The sequence below is a fragment of the Hyposmocoma kahamanoa genome, unplaced genomic scaffold (genome assembly GCF_003589595.1).
Source record: "Hyposmocoma kahamanoa isolate Upper Pololo Valley unplaced genomic scaffold, ASM358959v1 64, whole genome shotgun sequence".
In the NCBI taxonomy this organism is placed as follows: Eukaryota; Metazoa; Arthropoda; class Insecta; order Lepidoptera; family Cosmopterigidae; genus Hyposmocoma; species Hyposmocoma kahamanoa.
Genome location: NW_020653852.1, coordinates 734,022 through 757,228, shown reverse-complemented (window position 1 = coordinate 757,228; position 23,207 = coordinate 734,022). Strand labels below are relative to the sequence as shown.

At 36.9% G+C, this 23,207-nt stretch overlaps 1 protein-coding gene across 1 annotated transcript; it reads left to right on the top strand.

Annotated features, from left to right (window-relative positions):
• The first annotated feature begins 5,408 nt into the window (after positions 1-5,408).
• Positions 5,409-6,125, top strand: LOC113231000 (glutathione S-transferase 1-like). The gene has a single exon (XM_026465129.1). It carries the CDS (start codon positions 5,409-5,411, stop codon positions 6,075-6,077), a length of 669 nt encoding a protein of 222 aa, XP_026320914.1. The 3' UTR covers positions 6,078-6,125.
• Positions 6,126-23,207: the final 17,082 nt, after the last annotated feature.

Sequence of the window (23,207 nt, the reverse complement as noted above, 5' to 3'; positions counted from 1 at the left end):
CTGTATAGTTCAGTGATTGCATTGACTTAGTTACATAGGTACTCGGCCCTATATGCATCTTCAATACATAATCAGGTCAAGGATATTAATTCCGGCTTCATATCGCAAATTGACAGATAACGCCCGATTGAAGGGATAATGGCGGCCGGTATCCGACCAGTTAATTGCTGGATTTAGCTCCAGATATCTCCAACAGATTACCTCATGATTATCAATCAAAATATTAATCATACGAATTGTACTGTGGAATTAAGTTCTAATTACATACGGAGATGGGAACTAAGAGCGGTGGTAGCTTAGTGGGAGGTCGTTTGCTTCTGGAATAATGTGCCAGGTGGCAATACAAATTACGTGGCCATATCTGTCGAAGAGCCTATTATCGAAGAGAGAAACAAAGTGTTGAGTTGAGACCACGGCTCGGCAAACGGATGGAGCGACGATCTCCGAAAGGCTGCTGGCAGCAGATGAATGCGATAATCCGAGGGCGGAAATGCTGATGAAGTTGACAATGAAGCAAGCACACAAATTACCTGGTCTGAAATTGCGGAATTTCCTGTTCTATGATCACCAGAGCAACGGAATCCTATCTGCACGGCAGCATCCGGAACATCCAAGCCAGGACCAATGTAGAGTTTAATTTGCCAAACTAGTAATCTCGGGTATCGAACCCGGTACCGCGTCATCCAGCGCCAGAAGTAAAAACCGTTACACCAACGAGGTCGATAAAAATGTTTGGTAGCCAATACGGAAAACATAATGATAAACCTGCAAATGGAAGAAGTTTCACATTTGCTGAAAAACATTAAAAGTCATTTAGTCAGTGTGGTGGACCATGGCATTCTTCTTAGCAGAAACCCGTGTCCAGTAGTGGGAAACATAACGATAATGATGATGATGAAAACTAATTTATTATTTATCAACATCGGCAGTGTTGCCACCGTAGATACATGAGTTGCCACTATTAAAACCTTAATTTCTGTGGACAGGAGAAAGTAATAGTAAATCACACTCAAACGTTTATTTAGCCAACGGAGCAGACTAATTAATTACCATAGCTTAATTAAATAACACATTGAAATCGTTGTTTCTTAACTCCACTAGCCATTCATTATCTAAGCTAATTAAACTGTAGCCTGAGTGATTTCTTGCGATGGCAATTTAACGCTATTTATTTGAATCTCGTGGGAGATGTGTGCGGACATGTGTCGCCGACTATACAAATGTCTTATGAGATTCAAATAAATAATTAGTAAGGCAAATTCATAAGAGAGATTTTTAGTAGGCTAGTAGAGGATGAGCTAGACGTCTTCCGGTCCCACCGGCCGCATAGGTATTTGGGAACTGGAGAGGCACCGTTCTTTCGGTGTCGGGAAGTGAGCGTAACTTACAGCTCCGCCACCAACGAGGAAATTTACGGTCGGCTTAGAGTCGGCGGCTCAGCGGTGGCAACCGTTAGTCGTGCGGAGCGCGACGGGAGGTGAGCGCGCCTACAACTCCGGTACCTATCTGGAAAAAAGGGAGGGTATCGTACATGCACCCTGGGCGACTCACCTAAGGCCATACAGAGAACCGGATGAAGTGCGTGTAAACGTGCTGATCCGGGGTTAGGACCTGACTTAGATGGTCCCTGTGCAAGCGAGCTTGCACAGGTCATAGTGCCCTTCCCGCATAACCAAGAGGTTGATAGGGAGGGGCAGTATAAACAAAACTTCTGTAGAAAGATATGGGACTGTCCTTAGGCGCAGTAACTGTATTGTACAGCTTTTGCTTTTGTTGCACTATAGTTTTTTTTAGAATACTAGTACTAGACTTTAGAATACGAGTACTAGTCATGTGCCTGGTCTGACCTGAAAGATCTGAGGGGGCACTGCCACTGCGCCCGACACCCTGAGACACGAGTTGACAATTCCCATGTACCTGTAATTTCACCAGCACCCTTCGAAACCGGAGCGCAGTAAAGTTCGCATTACTGCTTGGCGGCAGAAATAGGTAAGATGGCAGTACTTCCCGGGACGAACTCTTTCACAAGGAGCTCTAATGCTGCAAAAGAGTAAAAAAAGCAATGTGTCAATGCCAAGTATAATTTGCATATCTATGAAATAAAGATAGGGGGACATCCCTATGTTGTGGATATTCCAAAGATTCGCACGAAGCGTTACGCTTCCACATTTATATGGCGAACGGCTATGGAGTGGAATTCCCTGCCTGCAGACTTGTTCCTTGAACGTTATAACTTGGACCTTTTCAAGGCGAGAGTGAGTAGGCATTATCTAGGTGTGCATACTCCATCCTCGACCTCATCGTCACTTTCCATCAGGGGAGATGGAGGTCAAATGCACACTTACATTAGAATAAAAAAAAAGATGGTTTCAGTTGGAGTTTGCGATGATGATTAATCAAAATCAAATCAAATCAAAAAATCATTTATTCAGACAACTACAGTCCATATTTTACAGTTAATTCAATAAGTTTACACACATTAAAATAAACAAAAGGCAACTTAAAAACATAGAATAATTAAACAAATTAAATTAAATATTAAATCATCGACATGGTTTTAAATGCAATTTCATGCAATGTAGCATGATCGGGCAATCCACTCTACCAGCCACAACGCGCAGAATCTCATTCGTGCCGCAACGGATACGACTTATTAATGAGGCAGCTCTCTTTCTAAGGATGGCATGGAAACCATCCGTGTGGGCATCCGCGAACATGCCTGATGCGCTGCAGTACCGTGGCAAACCCAATAAAACCCTGAACGCGTTGTTGTACTGAACGCGCAGAGCGTTGATTGTCTTCTGCGTAAAGTTGACCCACAGATTACACGTATAGAAGCATTGGCAAAATGCCTTGAAAAGTGTCACCTTCACGGGTACTGTGCAACGTGCGAATCTGCGCGCCAACATATTGCTTCTAACAGCCAACGCCCGTCGCTCTCTCTCTATGTCCTCATTATCCGTGAGATCCTCCGACACCCAGTGGCCAAGATATTTAAATCGCGTAACTCTATTTAACGCAACACCGTTCAAATAGACGGGTGGTACTGAAGTGATTAATGTTGTCTTTGTTAAAATTTTAATATGAATATGAGTTTTCATATCCCCGTGTACTCTTCTTCGTAGTCTTTCTAAATAGACATTTTTTACTTTGATTTATTACACGAAAACCTATTCACAATCATTATTTTCACTTACTTACTTATTTACACTTACATATTCAAATCCGCATTATTGAACAGATTACTTTAGATGCACTATTGACACTTTATAACATTTATTATTTTAATGAACAATTTCCCTCGTAGTCGTTTATTAGACCATCATTACAAATTACTTCTTGATTCTCGTTGGTTCTGGCTGAAAAAGCAGCGCCTTAGGGAACTTAGGCATATGCTGAGTCAGCGCCATTTCACTGCTGTAACAAAAAATATTTTATTTTTCCTGTTGTATTCAATCTCTATTTGTGTCATACTAATGAATAAAGTGTTTATCTATCTCTCTATCTAATGTTGAATATCCATAATTATGAAGGAAACCATCGTGACGAAACTTGTAGTGAAATATGCTAAGAAGACGAGATAATTCCTAACCCACGTTTGGCCAGCACGGTCGCATGTAACCTAAAACTCTCTCCCTTAAAGAGACCCTTGTTCATATTATTTTTTTTTTACATTAATAACGCACACACTCATAGTCCCGCTACTAGGGAAACCCTGTATCGCGGATGCCATGGCACATACATAGACCTACAAAATACACCCAAACTCATGAGGAAAATATTTCTTCCGACGGAATCAAACGCGGGATCTCCGCGTGACAGACTAACATGGTGACCGTTCGGCTACAGAGGCAGTAAAGTTAATTGATTTTGCTGTCTGTGAAAAATACCAAGAACGTATCACAAGTTCGACTAAGTCACTTCCCATTATATCTTTATAAAATAACAATGTATGTCTATTTTAATTATATTTTTATTTCTTGAAATAAATATCATACACACTACCGAGTTCTATTTTAATGACTCAGAAATTTCTGATAAAATTAAAGTGTTCACTTTAAAATTTAATACAATTTTAGGATAGAATCTGAAAAGAAACAAAACGAAAGTGAAAAACTTAGAGCTTTACTCTGTAAAGTTTTTAATTAAAATGACATTGTTAAAGTAACGTGTAACTTGCTTCAAAAGTACACACATATCCAATAACGATGTCCAGGTGTCATCAGCAGGCTCGCATTTGTGTCTAATGACATTTTCAATTACACTTTTGTTACAATCACATTACGATTAATAACTAAAACTATGGCATATTGAATGACGGGTCCTGTCGTTAGTCACTTGATGAAGTAACCCGTGAAATCGTTTTTATTCGTCGTATAACATTTACACGATTGTAATTTACCATTTAATGTGCCTACAGTCATCCTATACTACATCCGTCACGACATACGTTAATAACTAACCTTTGTCTGCAAGAAAAATAAAACAATTTATTTATACAAAGGACCGTTAAAGATTATTGAGTAGGTACATAACATGTTTTTATTGACTCTGCCCTTCGGAATTTTCTCATGTATATTTTTTTATCCCTTTTACTTCTCATACGTACTTTACGAGGTAAAGAAAAACGCGAGACCTTCGCTCGTTTGCTCCGTTATGTGATCAAAACATTGCAAGTTTCAAATTAAACGTATTAACGATATCGAATCAATTGCATTTTAATTTCTCTTCGGTACCTCTGAATTTTACATACAAAGTGTTTTATTCCAAAAACATCGTAATTCCACATCGCATATTGGAATCAGCAAAAGTAAGAAGAACTGAAATTCTGTGGTTAAGAAAGCTGAGGAACCTCAGAAATGTTTTTACTGGTCATAAAATGGTTCACTGAAAATGCTGAGTGACAAGGAGCATTGTCGTAACGCAACATCAGTTCATTTTGATGTTGGGTTTTCGAGGTCTTTTAAGAACCTATTGGTAAAAGTGTTCATTGTCCCCTTGGTCTGAAGGCACAAACTCTTTATGAAAGATCCTTGCTATCGATTCACTTATTGTTAGAACACAGAATGACAACTTGCTTCATAAAGACAATTGCTACGAGCAACCAAAGTGGCGATAGCATGTTCCAACTTGCACTAATGATCCGCCTCCCCTTCAAGCCCCGTGTCCCAAGCGTTGTGAGACCGAAAACAACGATACTGGTGTCACTACATTATTTACTCGCAACGAGAATCATTATCAATCGACGATAATTAATGAACAGATAGACACAATAATCATATCGCTGAATTCCAAAAGCCAATTTACGATAGTTATTTATCTTTACCACGATTATTTGACTTCAGCGCTTACGTAATACAGTCAGTCGTACAGGAAATTTGTGACTGTGTTTAATTTGTTTCACCAAAATGCCGAAAATTATTTTGCACCAAATTGACGGCAGCCCGCCCAGTCGTGCTGTGCTCATGGTTAAAGAATTGCTTGGCCTTGATATGGAAGTCAAAGAGGTCAACACCGTCGCAGGAGACCAATTCAAGCCGGAATACCTTGCGAAGAATCCCATCCACACAGTTCCCTTGATCGAAGACGGCGACTTCATACTCGCTGATAGTCATGCTATCATGACGTACCTTGTTTCGAAGTACGGAGCTGACAAGAGATCTCAGTTGTACCCAAGTGATTTCAAAACTAGAGCAATTATTGACCAGAGAATGTATTTTGAAGCTTCTATAGTTTTCACCACGTTCCGAGCTATCATGGAATCAATATTGAAACACAAAGCAAAGACAATTTCTAAAGAGCTTATAAACAAGACTGAAAAAGTATATGAATATTTGGAGACATACCTTCAAGCGTCACAATTTCTGGCATCAGATCAGATTACGCTGGCTGATATTTCTGCTGTGGCTACAGTGACAACTCTCCATTTGGTGGTGCCTATCAGTGACAAATTTGTTAAAATTCACCAGTGGCTTGAACAGCTTTATGACAAAGATTGGTACCAAAAAGCCAACCTACCCGGGCTAGGGAGGATTGAAGGTTTCATGAAACAATTTTTACAAAAGAGCGCTGCTTAATCTCTGTTATGAAATTATGAAACAAAGGTAAAATAAACCGTTTAATTTACGGCTCGTTTTCGTTTCAACTCCATGAAAAATGGTAGTAATAAAAACAAAGGTAAAATAATCCCAAAAACAATATAATCTGGAATAGAACATAGATATTTTATCCTAATTACTTCCATTCCAAATGACCATTCAAATACGTCAGCCGGGAATCGAACCCGTGACCGTTCCTTAATTAATTTAACCGTGAACATTGACAAACGGACCTTCCGAAATAAATCTACTGCAAATATAATTAGAAGCCGGACCTTTCCCTTGCTCGGTGTTCCGAAGCGATATTATGTTTAGTTAGGGGCTTCTTGCCACTGGGAAATACGAGTTCTATTATTTTTGGCCAACTTAGGACATCTTTTGACCTATTCAAATCTCTCTTAATCCTTTAACTCTGCTTTTGTTGATAAGTTTGTTGTTCTGACCGCAAATTTATGCTCCCTGAACTTTAACATTGCATTACACAGCTTAACCAAATTGGTGTATAATAATTTTTAATGGTTAACCTACAAATTAGTTATTCCTTTGGGAAATGGTATACTAAATATGCTTAATAGAAGAAAGCTTGTAGTCAAAGGTAAAACATTTCATTGCGGGCCATGCCCTGGAGACCCAAGAGGATAGAATGTTTGGACAGCTTTTGGACTGCTAAGCCTACTCTTTAGCGGAAGCAGCACCAAGGCAAACTGTAACAACTTCTTTAGCCGAATCTTCTCTTGAATTTTAGATGTACTTATGTACACATGCGCCATCTACTACAACTTAAATTTAAACAAAGACTTCCAGTCTCGTTTCTTTTCTACACCAACTTACATAACGACACGATTTCAAACCTCAACCAGCTGAACTGTTCTCTGATATCGTTAGTATTCGCAGCATGGCCGTCACATGTCGAATCGATGATGCCGTTGGCAATAGCCCATATACGAACGATATTCTTTCTGGTAGTTTCTAAGACAGCCCCTTTAAATAGCTCATTCTTATTGGTCGATATGGAACCCCTTGAAATACCTACCGCTCGTACTACATCACCTGTTTTTACAATAGTTTCATATCAAGTTAGCTACCTTGGCAGTGATGACTTGATACATTAGTTTATATTTTTTATCGATTCCTCTCACGCTGTAGTCAATCCGTGCCGAAAACTGAAATCGAGCCAAATTTCCGACGCCGTTTGCATACTTTCAATGGGACCGTCAAAGAAACTATCGTGAACATTTTCTCGATTCGAGCCGAGTACAGGCGCGGACGAGGCACGTGACGAGTTTCGCCCAGCGACATGATTTATCTCGGGGGGCAAGTGAGGCCACCCCACACAATGATAAGCTTCGGATTACGACCGATGTTTTCCACATTGTCCTGTAGATCATTTTGTAAGAGGAGGATTTATTTGCTACTGTTTTGTTCTTAAAGGATACTCGGTGTCCTATTTAGGGAACACATATGGCCAGGGTACGTTATCTGTGTATTATTCCAGTTGATAGCTCATTCTTGGAGCTAGATTAAGAATTTGATAACGACATACTGTTACAATAATGACGATAAGATTAATCATGTTCAGTTTTGTGGTAAACGATTTATAGTTTTATTTTATGACATCAAGTGTCGGGACAGACAAATCGAGCACCCAGAGATGTTATGGGTAGCTTACGTCTACTCATAACAGTTGCCGTGTCATTCGGAGTTTTTATCGCAAAGATATGAGGGGCACTACCATTGCACCCGTCACTCTAAGACATAAAGTTGACAAGTCCCATGAGCACGTCATTTCACCAGCACATTTACCCTTCAAACCCGGAGTAATGCTTACATTACAGCTTGGCGGCAAAAACAGATATATAGTAATAGTAAAGGTGTGACTGCATTTTGACTGATCTTTATGATAGCAAACAAGTTTATTGATTTTTCAATCGCTGAAAAGCTAGTAGTCCTGTGAGATCCGGCATAAACCCCGAATAGAGACAGTCAGTATAGTTTTAATATGTATGCACGTATATATTCAACGAAATAATAACCGTGAACTTTTTTGAATCCGTCCGTACGAATTAACGTTTGTGCAGAATCTTTATAATTTCAATGAAAATTTCCTATTCTATTGCTGCCGATTGTGTATACGTAATCGTTTCCAGAAAAACAGTATTTCTCTTATGGGTATGTCTACATATATAAGAATAATAAATTCTGTATAACGTCTTCACGAGACTCTCAAATACCTAAGAAACTTATCTTCGATCGGTAGCAGTATAAACTAGAAATGACCTCATCTACGTATCGCTTCGCAAGATCCAATATGTTTTCCAATAGCACGATATCTATTGATCGTAACATAAGACAACGTCTCGCTAGACAAAAATAGGTCATTAGCTATTAGACAGCTATTTTTACTCACAAATCCAACTTTATCTCGATGGAAATAAAGCGTACGCATTTTGAAGGTTTTCGAGATCTGTTTGTCATAGTGGAGGAAGGTTTTCACTCAGAAATAATTACCTAATAGAGATCCTCGATACGTAATATTTACAAGGAGAAGCTATTATCTGCCCGAGGGGACGGACTGTCAGTGGCAAGACTTTTGACGAAGGGACGTACCCGAACAAGTATGTTTGTGTCCTTTGCGACCTTCGTTTTATAACTTTTAGATTTATTCAGTCGTTAATACCTCAGACCCGTTTTATGTTTGTATTGGATACAACGCCAAACTCATAAGTTTTATTGAGTCTAAATTTTTGTTCAAAGACGTTATCAGGAAGTACCTGGATAATTTTCTAAATGTGAGAATTGTAAACAAAATGTAAGCTTATGCATTTTTTTTAATCTCAAAACTATAGCAACTAATTAAACAGTGGAACTGTAAATAATACATTATGTATTGGAGCGTTGTCATAAATTCGTTTCTTTTTAACCAACTTCAAAAAAGGTGGAAGTTCTCATTTCGACTATATTTTTTTTGTATGTATGCTACCTAGGATACTCCAGATGTGGTCCCATTTAAATTTGAAAAAAAATATTCCACCTCTAAGGGTGGCAAACTGGAGGATGAATGACTTTTGAGGTTGGTTTCTTAGTACTCTGTATTGTTTTCATGATATCAAGTGCCGGGACGAACAAGTCCTGCGCCCGGTGGTAAGCGACACGGCCATCCATAACATTTGCAATGCCACTCAGTGACCCTGATATACAGAGTTGACAAATTCCATGCGTCTGTAATTTCACTAGCACCTTTACCCTTCAAAACTGGAACGTGGTAAAGCTTATATTCCTTGGCAGCAGAAACAAGTATGGTGGCAATACTTCATTGGATTAACTCTTACAGAAGGACCTACAGTATTCTTAATTGTTATGGACAGAGTATATAGCTTCTTGTTTCATTGTACATTTACACAATTGTCACGTTACATACAATAAAGTGCAAATACAATACGACACAATGTTGTTAGACCCCGCCTGTCAAAACCTGTGTTACAAACAACCGAAATCCCCGATTAACCCAGCTACAACAGTGTTATCTTTACATGAAAGGAAATACTTTTTCTGACACCAAATTCGTTTTTTTCCCGAACCCTTTGACTGTCGGACTGATTTGCCAAATCTCTTAACGTCGTCAACTTCAACAATGGCGCCTCGTTTTGTGTGCTCAAAGCGTATTGCGCTAATGTAATTGCGCAATGATAATAATATTTGTTATCTACCATAAATCAATTACTACAAACCAGGGTTATGAAATTATCAATGAAAATCACTTTAAAGTGATTGTCATTGATAATTACCACGATAAATATCATGATAAATATACCTTGAAAATTATTTTGGTATTTATAAAATTAATTAGAGCATCGAAAATCTCCGCTAGCAATGTCGTGTCATGTATTTGTATCCGATACGTATTCTTAACGTGTCTAATATCATTCTCTAAAAAAGTCACAAACAAATCATTTTCCTGAAGATTTAATTAGTTTTCTCACTGTCTGTCATTTTAGTAAAAAATTAAAGAGACAAAACTATGAATCACCAAGGGTAATTATCGAATAATAATGAAATAGTCATCATGAAAATTATCAAAGAAAATAAATATCTTGATAAATTTTGAACCCTGCTGCAAAACGAATAGTACAGAGTTTAAATATTAAGGACTCCACTTGTCAATCTTGTTATTGTGTGTGTGTCAATGTGCGTAGTTATGTTAATGTTGTTATTGTTAATGTGTATGCGGACATCATTATGATGTTATTGTTTTATTGTGAAAAATTCTCCATTTTGTCGCATATAAACACGTAATCCGTCTCTGTGCGGTCATACCAATCAATAACGAGCCATGTTGCTGCCCCTTGACAAATGGAGACTGCTTGCGATAACTCACATAGGGAAAAACAAAGAATGAAGCTCCCTACTGGTCCTTAATAGGTGTATAGAGAGGAAGCAAAAAACTTCACCTGTGAATACGTGGGCATGTGTTTCTGTAAGATGGAAGTAGGTAAGCCAATGTAAACAGAGGGCGAGTTTATATCTTTCATTATAACTCCAACTTAATGCTGTATTAACTGGAAGTGGATGTATGTACCAATATTTTAATTTACGATGTACTTAATAAAATCACCCATATCAATTTCAATTGTAAGTAACGTCGAATTCACTGGACCTATATTTTGCAGCAACTTAATTTTTTTTGGTCTACACATCTTTGAGTTCTGAGCGAGTGAACATCATCCAGATCGTGTGCCATTATCGTGTATAATGTCGCTTTCCAGCTGCAGTAGGTGGTGGCATTGGGGACTTATATGTAATAAAAATAATTTTTTTTTTTTTTTTTTAAACAGATTAATATTGCAACCTTAATAATAAAGTGACACAATTCGAATTTAAGAAAAAAAATTTACACATTTGATACCATATAGAGTTCTTAGGTTTTCACGATTACTACGTAATGTTAATGAACTTATAACCATGAGTCCTGTAAAAATCCCAAAACGTCTACAAATATACACGATTGAGATCTGAGGAAAACAGTTTCATTTCTAATATTTGATACCAGCCAAATAATATTACGATTAGTGCCATGTACGTTCTTCTTCTTCTTGCTGTCCTTATTCCACGCGACGCGGGTCGGCACGACATGTATTTTTCTTCCATTCTGCCCTATCAGCCGTCATTTCCGTACTCACACCTTTCTTATCCACATTATCTTTCACACAATCCACCCATCTTTTCTTTGGCCTTCTTCTCGTTTTATATCCCTCCACATTCATGCCTAACACACTTCTGGTCACATTAGTGAAAGTCCGTGTGGAAGAGTTCGTCCAGGGAAGTTTACCTATTTCTGCCCCCAAACAATATTTTTTTTCTTTTTCAACTTTTGTCTCAGAGTGACAGGTGCCGTGGCAGTAACCCTCATACCTTTGCGATTTAAAGCTTTAAATGGCACTGCAACTGCCATGGACAGGCATGTCACGTACCACAAAGCGCACGACTTTTTCGCCCCGTGTTTTGGTATTCGTCACATTATGGTTGAGTGTGCGGTGTGTAAGGGAACTACGTTTGAGTATGTCTAAACATCATGGAATTTAAAGCACGCGATACGTAAATAAGAAGAGACACCGGTTATTTAATTTTTATGAGCGCGTGTGGTAAATCAAACAACGACAATAAATTTATCTCGCATAATGCGCACATACCAGATTGATGCAATGTTATGTTGACACGCGTTGTTATCCAACTCGAGTGTGTTTACATAGAAAACTCAGAGCAAATTGCATAAATTGTCACCAGTTTATATCACCTTTACGATATCGCAGCAACAGATTGACCGTAAAGCGAGCCATTACGCACTCTGACGATAGTAAATCTTGTTTGACTATTCAATAAACATTAAACTGGGCTTAAATCACAAGAACTCGCAAACCAATAGCCTTGCGCAGTAAAAAACGAAACATAAACTAGGGGCATTAAACGTTCAAATGACGAAATAACCAATATCGTACGCAGTACGAATAAAAGGGTTCATTGTAACTTATAGTTGACCCGAAGCGGTACTGGAGCACGTGTGATCATTACCCGACGTCGAAACTTAACCGGCGTTACAGCTCCGGCTAATAACACGTCCATTGCTCGACTGCCATTAAACGCGGGATAAGTTTGGGGATTAACGTGGTAATGGATGAGGGCTCGGAACGAATCGCGAAGAAGTTGGTAGGGGCTTGGCGTAATGAGAGAGCGTCTAATTACGGCGCCAGATGTCGACCAATCGACCGTCGATACGCCACCGAAACTGCGTTTGCGCAACCATTAGTCTTCAATATGGAGCTGTTATTACCGCTTTAGTGGGTATTGCGTAGTAGACAATATTTGATCATCAGAAGTAACTTGTTTAAATCTTTGCATAAATTAATATTAAGCTAAATACTTGTTTATAAGTTTATTTCGTTGGAAAGACCTCAAAACAACAAATTGGTACAGTCAAAGAAATACGTTGGAGTCTCAACATTTTATTAATTTCGCCATATTATTGCAAAAAGGCAAACTTCAAGTTACCATCTACAAATTGAGAAAACAAAAATCTATTTCACCTATATCGGTTATGAAGCGAAATTAATATCGCCCGGTTGCGAAATTTGTGTGCTAATATTGCTTACCGAAAGATCTTTTTAGAAGATAACCAAATTCCATGCACAATTCCGCTATGAATTTTGTTTCAAAACTGTTATTAGCAGCGTTGCTGCGGTCACGTACGAACGCCATTGCAGAACGAAACCAAATATTAAAGCCAGTTCCAACTAATTTGTATTAACATCTCCCTGTGTATCCCAGTTTATTAAAACCTATTAAAACGCGGTCTTAATCTAAACCGTGACATTTAACACGTTGATGGTACAAGAGAAACTTTAATAGTCTATAATTGCATACAACCGCGCCGGGCTGCTAGCATCCATCATCACAACAAATGTTCACCGGGCTACATGCTAGACAAAAGGTTATTCTTTCCAAAACCATTAATAATGATGTCTAATGACACTGCTGGATTCTTTCGGATACAAAACGTTAATATGTCTTAGTTTGTAAATAATTATCACCAGAGGTATTATCGTGAACGTCAATGTATATTACAGATTTTTACTTGTCTGAACTAATAATATCGTATGGTACAGCCAACAGCACAACAAGCTACGCGCATCTATCAATGTGTAATAGGAATGCACATTACGATTCGACTTTTATAAAGATCGATTCAAGTGTATACGATCTTACGTTTGTTTGTATGAATTCACTTCAATGCGATTTTAAAGTAAATCGATTCATTTTTTTAAATATAATATGAAGTGGTAAGCTACACGCCTGTTTATAACAGTTTCAGTGCCAGTCAGAGCTTTAAATCGCAAAGATCGAAGGGACACTGCCACTGCGACCGTCACCCTGAGACGTAAGTTGACAAGTCCCATGTGCCTGTAATTTCACCAGCACCCTTCTAAATCGGAACGTATTAATGCTAACATTACTGTTTGGCGGCAGAAATAGGTAAGGTGGCAGTACTTCCCTGGACGAACTCTGTCACAAGGAGCTCTGCTGCTGATTCAATATTAGGTCGAGTGGAATCGTCTAGACCATATTCATAATTTAAACAAAACAGTATCTTTCTGGACTCATATTTTTTATTAGTCTGCAAGAAAAGCATTTTAAGAACAATAAATTAAACATTTTTGGCGATAGAGGCAGAACAGTTACCATGCTGGACTACCATGTATAGGTACCGGGTTCGATTCACGGGCCGGAAGAAATAATTGCATGACCTACATTTATTTCTCTTGACAGTTTGGGTGTAATTTGTGGTTGTCTATGTGTGTGTCCATGACACTCGCGACACAGGGTTTTCCCTAGTGCGGGGCTATGAGTGTGTGCGTTATAAATTAATTTATTATTATTATTATTTATTTACTCTAAATGAAAGTCTTAACCAAGTGAAGTCAAAAAGACTGCAATTTTTTTATCGATATTAGATTTGAATCGATTCAAAAGCATACGATCCCATTTGTTGATCGATTTAGAGACATATGATCAATTACGATCCAAAAATAGCGATTCAAAGCAAAAAATCGTGCATCCCTAACATGTAGCTTGATGTGCTGGCGTCTGTAGAACAAAGCCATAAGTAATCATGCGTTAAAAGTGTTTTTATCACAAAATGTCCTAAAAATAATAGAAACTAATATGTCACATTTTATACCTTTCCTATTTAAGCATAATAAAGTTGTTTACTAATTTCGTTCGTAAAATTTTTGAACCTCTCTCCTGAAAAGTTATCATTTTGCGGATGTGTCCTCATTACAGCAAGGGTGCTATATGAAGTGGTTAGTTAGCATCACGTGCGTGCCAACAGTAAGCCTGCATGGGCCTACTTGAGCTCAGAAATAAAAGCTTCATGAGTATTTTTTAAACTTTAAACTAAATTGTTCGAAATAAAGTTCATTATGCAATGTGTGCATAAAAGAAGACATCTGTTGTCGAGAAGATACTACTTTCTATTCGTTTAGATGTTAGTCGTTCGTCGTAGTCCAGCTACTGCCCGCAAGAAGGCAGCACGTTAGCAAAGGTATTGTACTTTCAACGGCATAAAGACTGGATAAAGTTTAAATTATATTAACAGTCCAGATTTTGTTACATCTTTTTAAATTAGGAACTACGACCAATCATTATCAAGATTTCATAGATTTTATCACTTGTTTATGCGTTTTAGCCACAGCATAGTAATCGAGGCTTAAGGTACTTCCATTGTATAATATAATAAAATAATAGTGTTACATTAAATGAGGTTGACAGTATTAGAGATTTGGACGTGACAATTGATAAAAAACTCACATTTTTGCCTCACATGGAACAAATTATAAAAAAAGCATGCGATGCTGGGGTTTATAATACGAGTTGGCAAAGTCTTTAGAAGGCCATTTACTAGAATAAGGACTATTTTAGAGTATGGGAGTGTTGCTTGGAGGCCACATTATGCGGTTCACTCTCTTAGGTTAGAACGAATTCAGAAAAGGTTCTTATGGCATCTTAGTTATTTACGAGGTTTGGGTAAAAACAGTGTCGCGTACGACACCCAAGTCTCAAGTTCTTCAAAATATCTCCATCTTTGCGACGTGAAATGCTTGATCTAGTATTCTTATATAAGCTAATTAACAATAAAATTAATAGTCCGCAACTTCTCTCCAAAATACAGTTTAAAATATCCTCTCGTCTACCAAGGTATCACGTAAATCTTTTTCATCCCCCATTGCGCAAAAGTATCCTCGGTTCAAATTCTCCGTTTGCTCGATTTGCCAGTCTCGTCAATGCTCTACCTCTTGAAATGGATATCTTCGCAGCCTCACTGCCCCGCTTCAGGAAGTCAATATTGCAGTTTTTGGCATATAAGTGAATATTATTTGTAACGTATATTATATTTATTTTATAATTTAATTTGTTAATACAGTAAATATATGTAATGTAAGTACAGTAAAAAAGAAATTAACAGTAAATTAATAATACTTGTCTTAACATACTCATATCATGGCATGTTCACCTGTAATTGGTTAAGCATTTTAACTGTAATACCCTGTCGAATGTGTGTAAAATATTGTTCTAACCGAATGTATTAAGCGTTGGTGAATTTAAATAAATAAACAAATAAATTGCTTTTTTTCTTCCGTGGATATGTCGATGGCTTCTAGAATTGTCTTAATTAGAAACACTTAATTCATCAGGAAGATGGTTTAAAAACAACTGAGGCACATCTGGCGCGCAAAGCGGAGTTCGAATAGTGGCACAATGTCGTGATGTAATTACTTCAACCAATTGAGAGCTTGGTGTTTATTCACAATAAAATTGAGCACATTTTGAATACAGCTGAGTAATTAATATTTGTAGAAAATACAGAATTGTAGAAGAATAAGAAAATACAGTAATTCTGGGATTTCAGAGGGAATCAATAATGAGTTGATTAAAAAGTTCGTACGGTATTTGCCACTAACTAACTTTAAACAAACTAAAAAAGAACTTTTTTCTACTCCTGTACTTTAAATCTGTCAATTATAATTTCAAAAACCAAATCACAAAGGCGCTCTCTTTGTAGTTCTGAGTTTATATTGCCTAAATCTAAATTGGCCTAGAGGTCTTGCAACCGGGCCATAGACTTTCATAAAAAAAAATTTGTTAAAATATAAGCGGTACTTGGCCACATCTATCTGTCTTTTTGATTTGTAGCGTATTAATTGTCTTTTAGTTTGAGTTTGTTGCACATACATACATTAAATATTGGTTGTGTTTCATTATTTTATTTACTCGTACTCGTAAAAGTATGCCATCATTGAATAATAAAATTAGGTCTTAAAATAACACCTGACGTTAAGAACCCGCATTATGCAATGACTGCATAAAATAATATTAGAATTTTGGTTGCCTATTTTAAAAATAATATTTTAGCGCGCTTTTTAATAAAGGCGGAGAAAATCAATGTTAACAATCCGTGAAAAATGCTCAGGTACGGTGAGTCGTAAAAGTGTCGTATTTCACTATGATAATCCCAAACCACACACATCTTTCCGAAGCCGTCAAAAACTATTGCACTTAGATTGGGATATGATACGTCATCGACCGTATTCGCCCGGCATAGCTTCTTCAGATTTTCACTTGTTTCGATCTTTCCAAAATTCTTTGATGAACACGATTTTTTATAACGAGGAGTTCGTCAAACGACAGGGCAAGATAACTTTTTTAAAGACAACTTCTAAAATAACACGAAAGATTGCAAAACACACATAATTGATTCAAGTTTTTTTTAATGTTTTTCATTTACGCTTTGAGATATAGAATTTTTAGCCAACCCTTTATTACATATTTGTAATAATAGAAAAGTTAACGTATTACTGTTCCAAAACTTGCACTAGCGTAGCATGCAAGGCCAACTACTGCTTAATACGAGTAGTTAACACCGTCTCCTTCACTTCAAAACTGACCCGTGTATCTATCTAATACATCGTCTTCCGCGAATTATTGTATTTGTTCTATCTTTAAGTACATAACCTTAGGAAATGAAACTATTTTTCCGGATTTAAATCGCGTATATTTGTTTTTTCAAACAAACCGACGTTTCGGGCCCTTTACAGGTCCCATGGTCACGGTTGACAGTCAACCGTCAACTGGAAAGAATAGTCTGCGTATCATGCAATAAAAAAACTTTTCAAAACACTAGGTGAAAAAAACAATTTAAAAAATCTAATTTGTCACAAAAAACGTTACTCTGTATAATTATATGGAATGTGTTATATATGACTAGAAAGGTGGATAAATTCCGTACCATATAAATATAAGGAATATTTTAATGACATACCTAACTTATGTTGGAAGAAATAAAATTTTCATTACAAAATTGAGGTTATTTCTTGACGCCAACCACATTTCACACAATGATTTCACTGTATTCTATTGATAGACGGCACAATACACATACACAACATTTAAGTACAGTAGTTTACGCGCCCATTTCAATTATTTTTATCATTTCACAACACGGAATTACTTCACAATGTTTATTTATTTGTCAACAAACAGAAATGCCGACTCGCGCGCGAATTACGACTATTGTATCCAGCGTTGCCAATTTGTGGGGAATTCCCCAAATTGTGGTAAATTTCAACTGGATTGGGGATTATGTGGGGATTGGCGCTATGTGAGGAAAATGTGGGGATTCTAACATTTTATCATTTTATTTAATCTATCAATTGCTGATGCATCGCTAGTTTGACCGTTACTGTTAGAAACACTGTGATGGACTATATCGACATGTTTTTCAACATCGCACCTCGTATTATTAACAAGCAGCTTAAATAGAATTATTATTAGAGCACTTGGTTCTGAATTGTAAAATTACCAGTCGGTGCGTGTTGAGTTCGCGATTCTTTCTCCTGCTTAGGCCGGTCCCCGGTGTGAAGCAAAACGAAATCAGTTATTGATAAACAAAGCCGAGCAGTTGGTACTTCCACACCACAACTCAACTTACCACTCGTCAACTTTAAATATTAAATATAGGTCGAAACTCATTGATTATTTCTAACATTAACATACAGTCACCAAATGCACAACAAATAGTCTATTTACTTAATTTTGTAAGGCAGAGAAAAATGACTTTTTTTTCAAAGACTGATTACAGATTAATGTTGAATCTAATTAAAATAAATAAACGATTTAAGGTCATCTAATTTTATAATTAGTTTTACATTCTACATTCGGTTTACATTCACAGCAAACTTAATAGATTATTACATTTTGTATCTTAATTCGTTATTATATTTTTAAGCGAGGTATTTCTAATAAATTATGAAAACTCGAGATGTGGGGAATTTGTGGGGAATATGAACTTTGCTCTCCCCAAATTTGGGGATTTTAACTGTGATTTTTGGGGATTTTGAACAATTGGCATTGGCAACGCTGATTGTATCGAATGATGTGACTTTATATCCAAGGTTCACCACCTCCACCAGATCTTTTAATATTCTTTACTTTATCCATTTTGCATGAACCCTTACAACGCCCAATAGAGTAAAAACCCTAATTGTAGTATTTTTTTAAATAAAAAATAAAAAATGAAGACGCGCTATAACGTGTTTGTCAATAAGTACAAACACTACAGAATGCCTATAAATTAAATATATCTAGAATAAACTTAAGAACACTAGTTTTTAGAGTATTAATAGACTTTACTGGATGTGTATAGAACAATTTTACTAAAAATAATCAGTTCTTCTACAGATGAACTTAAAATAAGGACTATAAGAGCAAATCTTAAGAGAGACTACACTTAATTAAGTTGTTTGGTATTAAGAAGGTTTTAAAACTTTGATTTGAGTGAAATAAGTCTATAAGAACAATTTATGAATAGCGACATCTCTCGCCAGGACTGGTAGCTGTAAAGGTACTAACTGGGTGATAAATCTGTCATAGATTTCTCATAGATGGCGCTACGACTAAAAAGTCGTTGAAAGACCAAGTACAAAGACACGACGCAAGCACATAGAAAAATTCGAGAGGTCCGTTGGTTCGTTCCGTGGCTTAGTTGGTATAGCGTCTGGCACGGTATGCAAGAAGACGTGGGTTCGAATCCGACCGGATCGAAGGAATTTTTTCTGAGTGTTTTTTCTGAGCGTTCGATCTTTGTATTAATAATTATAACAAACTAGTGGAGTAATTTCACAAAAAATAATTGAATATCAATTCAATAAAAATTTAATTAAATCCATATACTTATACATATACATATACTTATATTATACCATATTGAGATTATAACAGTTTTAAGGCGTAAAAAGTGTGCACAAAACGTCTAAAAACTAGTCGTGTTTGATGTTGCATGTTGTAGCAAACTTTAAATGAGTGAGCACTTATTTACTAGACCATTATTTCATAATCCCGATAAATAAATAAAAAACCTGAAATGTAGTTATTCAGTCACCGGCTATATGATTACATTCAGGACAGGGCACGAATTATATCGCTAGCAAAAGCGAATGCCACGGCACTGTGGATCACACCTAATGTTCAACCGTAAATTCTTTGTACATTTTTTTATAATATCTAGTGACGGGACGAACACGTCGTGCGCCTGGTGGTAAGCGACAGGCATGTCCACAGCAGTTGCAGTACCAATTATAGTTACTGCCACTGGGTGACGGGCACTCTGACACGTAAGTTGACAAGACCCATGTACTGTAATTTCTCCAGCATCCTTATCCTTCAAAACCGGAAGGTAGTAATGTTCACATTACTGCGTATCGGTGGAAATGTCGTGCATGCACCTTATGTCGTGCACACAATGACTGTTTGTAGTAAAGTAAAATATATAGGGTTAATAATCTACTACAAATTCATTTATTTAGATTCATTTATTTATTCATTTACTGAAACACTGTTCTTTACGATGTCATATCAAAATAAACTAATCCTAATCACTATAGTTTCAGTGTACTTTATGCTTTGCACTCTTTCCCAATGAGTTCCATATAAATGGTAGGAAACAAGGACTGCAGTCCTAGGACGCACCTGCAGAATCGACATTAAGAATATCAATAATTATAATTTCTCAAAGACTCACTGTCTTTGTCACTCAAGATCATTGAAGACCTCGGTGGCACAACGGTTTGGATTGTGGACCCTGGCTGAGGTCTCGGTTTCCATTCCCGATAAGACCGATTTGGGAAACTTTTCTGAATTGGTTCTTTTCTGGATAGTGAATTTCGTTGCTCTAGTACGCATAGTAGAGAGGATACCCCAAATTGAGACCAGTTAATTGCTGTAGTTATTTATTTATTTGAATTTAAGAAAAGGAGGGTACAATATATTTAAATAAACATAGTCCTACAAAACTGTATATACAGTTTCACTGCAGGATCGAAATGAGTCTCAATTAAGCAAAAAGTTACAAACTGACACTAATGTTGTTAAAAATACTTAAACAATATGATTATTAACTAATCAACAATAATTTGTGAAACAATGCTCTTTCAACATTTTTTAAATTTACATTTTTTAGTTTCATGTCTAATAACCTCTGGTAAGCTGTTTAATATGTATGGAATACGTTTCTTTAAGGTCCTATCTCCATAGTAGTTACTCTTGGTATTACAAATTTACCAGAGGTCATCGATCTTGTATTATAGTTGTTACCCGTACACAACAACGAGTCAGGCACCTCTGCACTATGGGTATTGACAGCCAGAAGATATTTATGTTGTAAACTAGTCGGAAGAATTTCACAAATTTTGAATAATTTAGTATAGTCACCATTACATTTAACTTTTGTTTTTTTTTGTTTACAAGAAGTTTTAAAAAAACTTAATTTGCATATTATAGTTGTCTAGCACATTGCTATTATCAAATTACAATTAATCAAATACAGGGTCTTGATCTATTGCGATGGTGTCATCCAAGATGTCAGTCATTGCAGTATATTTATACGGGCGAACAATTAATGCGTTTCGAGATATGCTTAACGCCTCAACCGATACTACGAGTTACTTATGAATACGGACCTAAAACTGCATTTATAATACACACCGCTAAGACCATAAGACTCCTTAGAGGGGAATATTCTTGTAAACAAGCAAGTAGACTGAAGCTGTCTTAGACTTTAGTAATTGAATTCACGAGTCATGAGCTAGACGCGAAAGAATTTACGCGAACAATGAGGCGTGACGTACCTGCATAGAGCTGCATATTGCGTGCACGCAGGTGTGTCCAAGGACTGCAATCCTTATTTTCTAACATTTATATGGAACACATTGGGAAAGAGTGCAAAGCATAAAGCACACTGAAACTATAGTGATTAGGATTAGTTTATTTTGATATCGTAAAGAACAGATTTTCACTAAAATATCATAAAATTAAATTATAAAAAAATATTTATGTGCGGAAGCAAAAATTATACCTCCGGAGAGTAGATAATGGAGATCTATTCTTTCTATGTCTTTCTAGAAACTTGATGGTAGATATGAAGTTTATGTAGTTCTAATTTTTAACTAAAACTCCTTGGATCTAGCAGGATTCGTAAAGTATTTATGTGATCTGTGGTAACAACGAACTAGCAAACCATACATCTGGCACGGTTTACTGGAAGACGTTGGTTTGATTCCAGCTGGATCGAAGGATTTTTTCTAAGAGATCGATTTATATGGTTCTAATTTGAACAATACTTAAAATCATTATGTATACTAAAGTCTTGAGCCTCTACACGTAAGAATTGTTTATTTGTGGTGTTAGGTTCAACTAAAATTAACTTGTTTATATCTTGGACTTAACGACGCAAACAATATGACACGCGTTAAAATATCGATTCCTTTGTCTTCGAAACGATCGTCGCACTTCACAGGGCTGTCACTCTAACAACTAAGGCACACCAAATTTATTCCAAGATCAAAAGAATTTCCATTCTTTCACAATCGCTCGACCACCTCATTTACGTTTGATATTGTGCCTTATTTGTTGCTAACACACTTGCTAGTATAATAAATAAACGTCACACATACACCTTTGTCGAGGATAGAAATTAAATTAAACATTGCATGAGTCACCGCGCAGAAATCAGGTCACGACGTATTAGATGTATAACGTATTTGCAATTCCAAAAGTGAAATAATGCTGAATGACTCATTTGACAGAACGCTCTTTGCTGTAATAAACAACTGAGAACAAAGCTTCCAATTTCCCCGACAAGTTTTCACGTAATAACAATTATCGTCATTTTAAATGACAGGAATTTATGTGACACACAACAGTGCACCTGATATACGCTCTGTAAAGGCATTGTCCAATCGAATAACTCCAAAACGTTCATTATGTCACTCGACACTATTAATTACAGCGAACGTTTCTATCGCGATACTTAATTCTTGTCTCCCAAGTTTTAAAACTGCTGCTGCGTCATACCTATATATCACTGGAGCAAGTTTCTCTGCCGGCTAATCTAATGAAAATAACCCTTATACAACTACAAGTAGAGATTAAGTCGGTCGTAAGCGTATTGCGGCAGACGTGGCCCCGAATGTTTGACTTCAGATAGGAATTAGTAACGCATTGTTATGTAACATATTGTCTTAAGTCACGGCGTCTTACTATTTGTACTAAAATAAAGTACGACTCATCATCCCAAATGAATATTCGAGAAAGTTACACTCTCCGAGACGTCGATCGACCAAAGAGGGGCAAGTAAACGTTTCTTTTGCGAATTCGTCTCTATTACGAGTGTACTCGGTTCGATTTCCGTCAAAGTTCTTTGACGTACATTCATACATATTGGGATATCGAATTCGCCGAAGAACTCAAAGACCTAGTCGCAAAGGTTATTGATCAATTTACGTCTCAATTTCACGAGGTCGTCGCGTCTCGCTCGCGACTCAAAATCAAAGCTTATTTAATGTAGTCCAACAAATCTGTAGTACCGAAGTAAATATTATTCTTGTACTGGAAACAATTCTGCGACTCCGCGATTCAGGGAATTTCAAGACTTCAGAAACACTGTGTTTTCTGTTTGATAAGTTCCATTCCACTTTAAGTTTTAAACAAAAAAGAGAAGTGAAG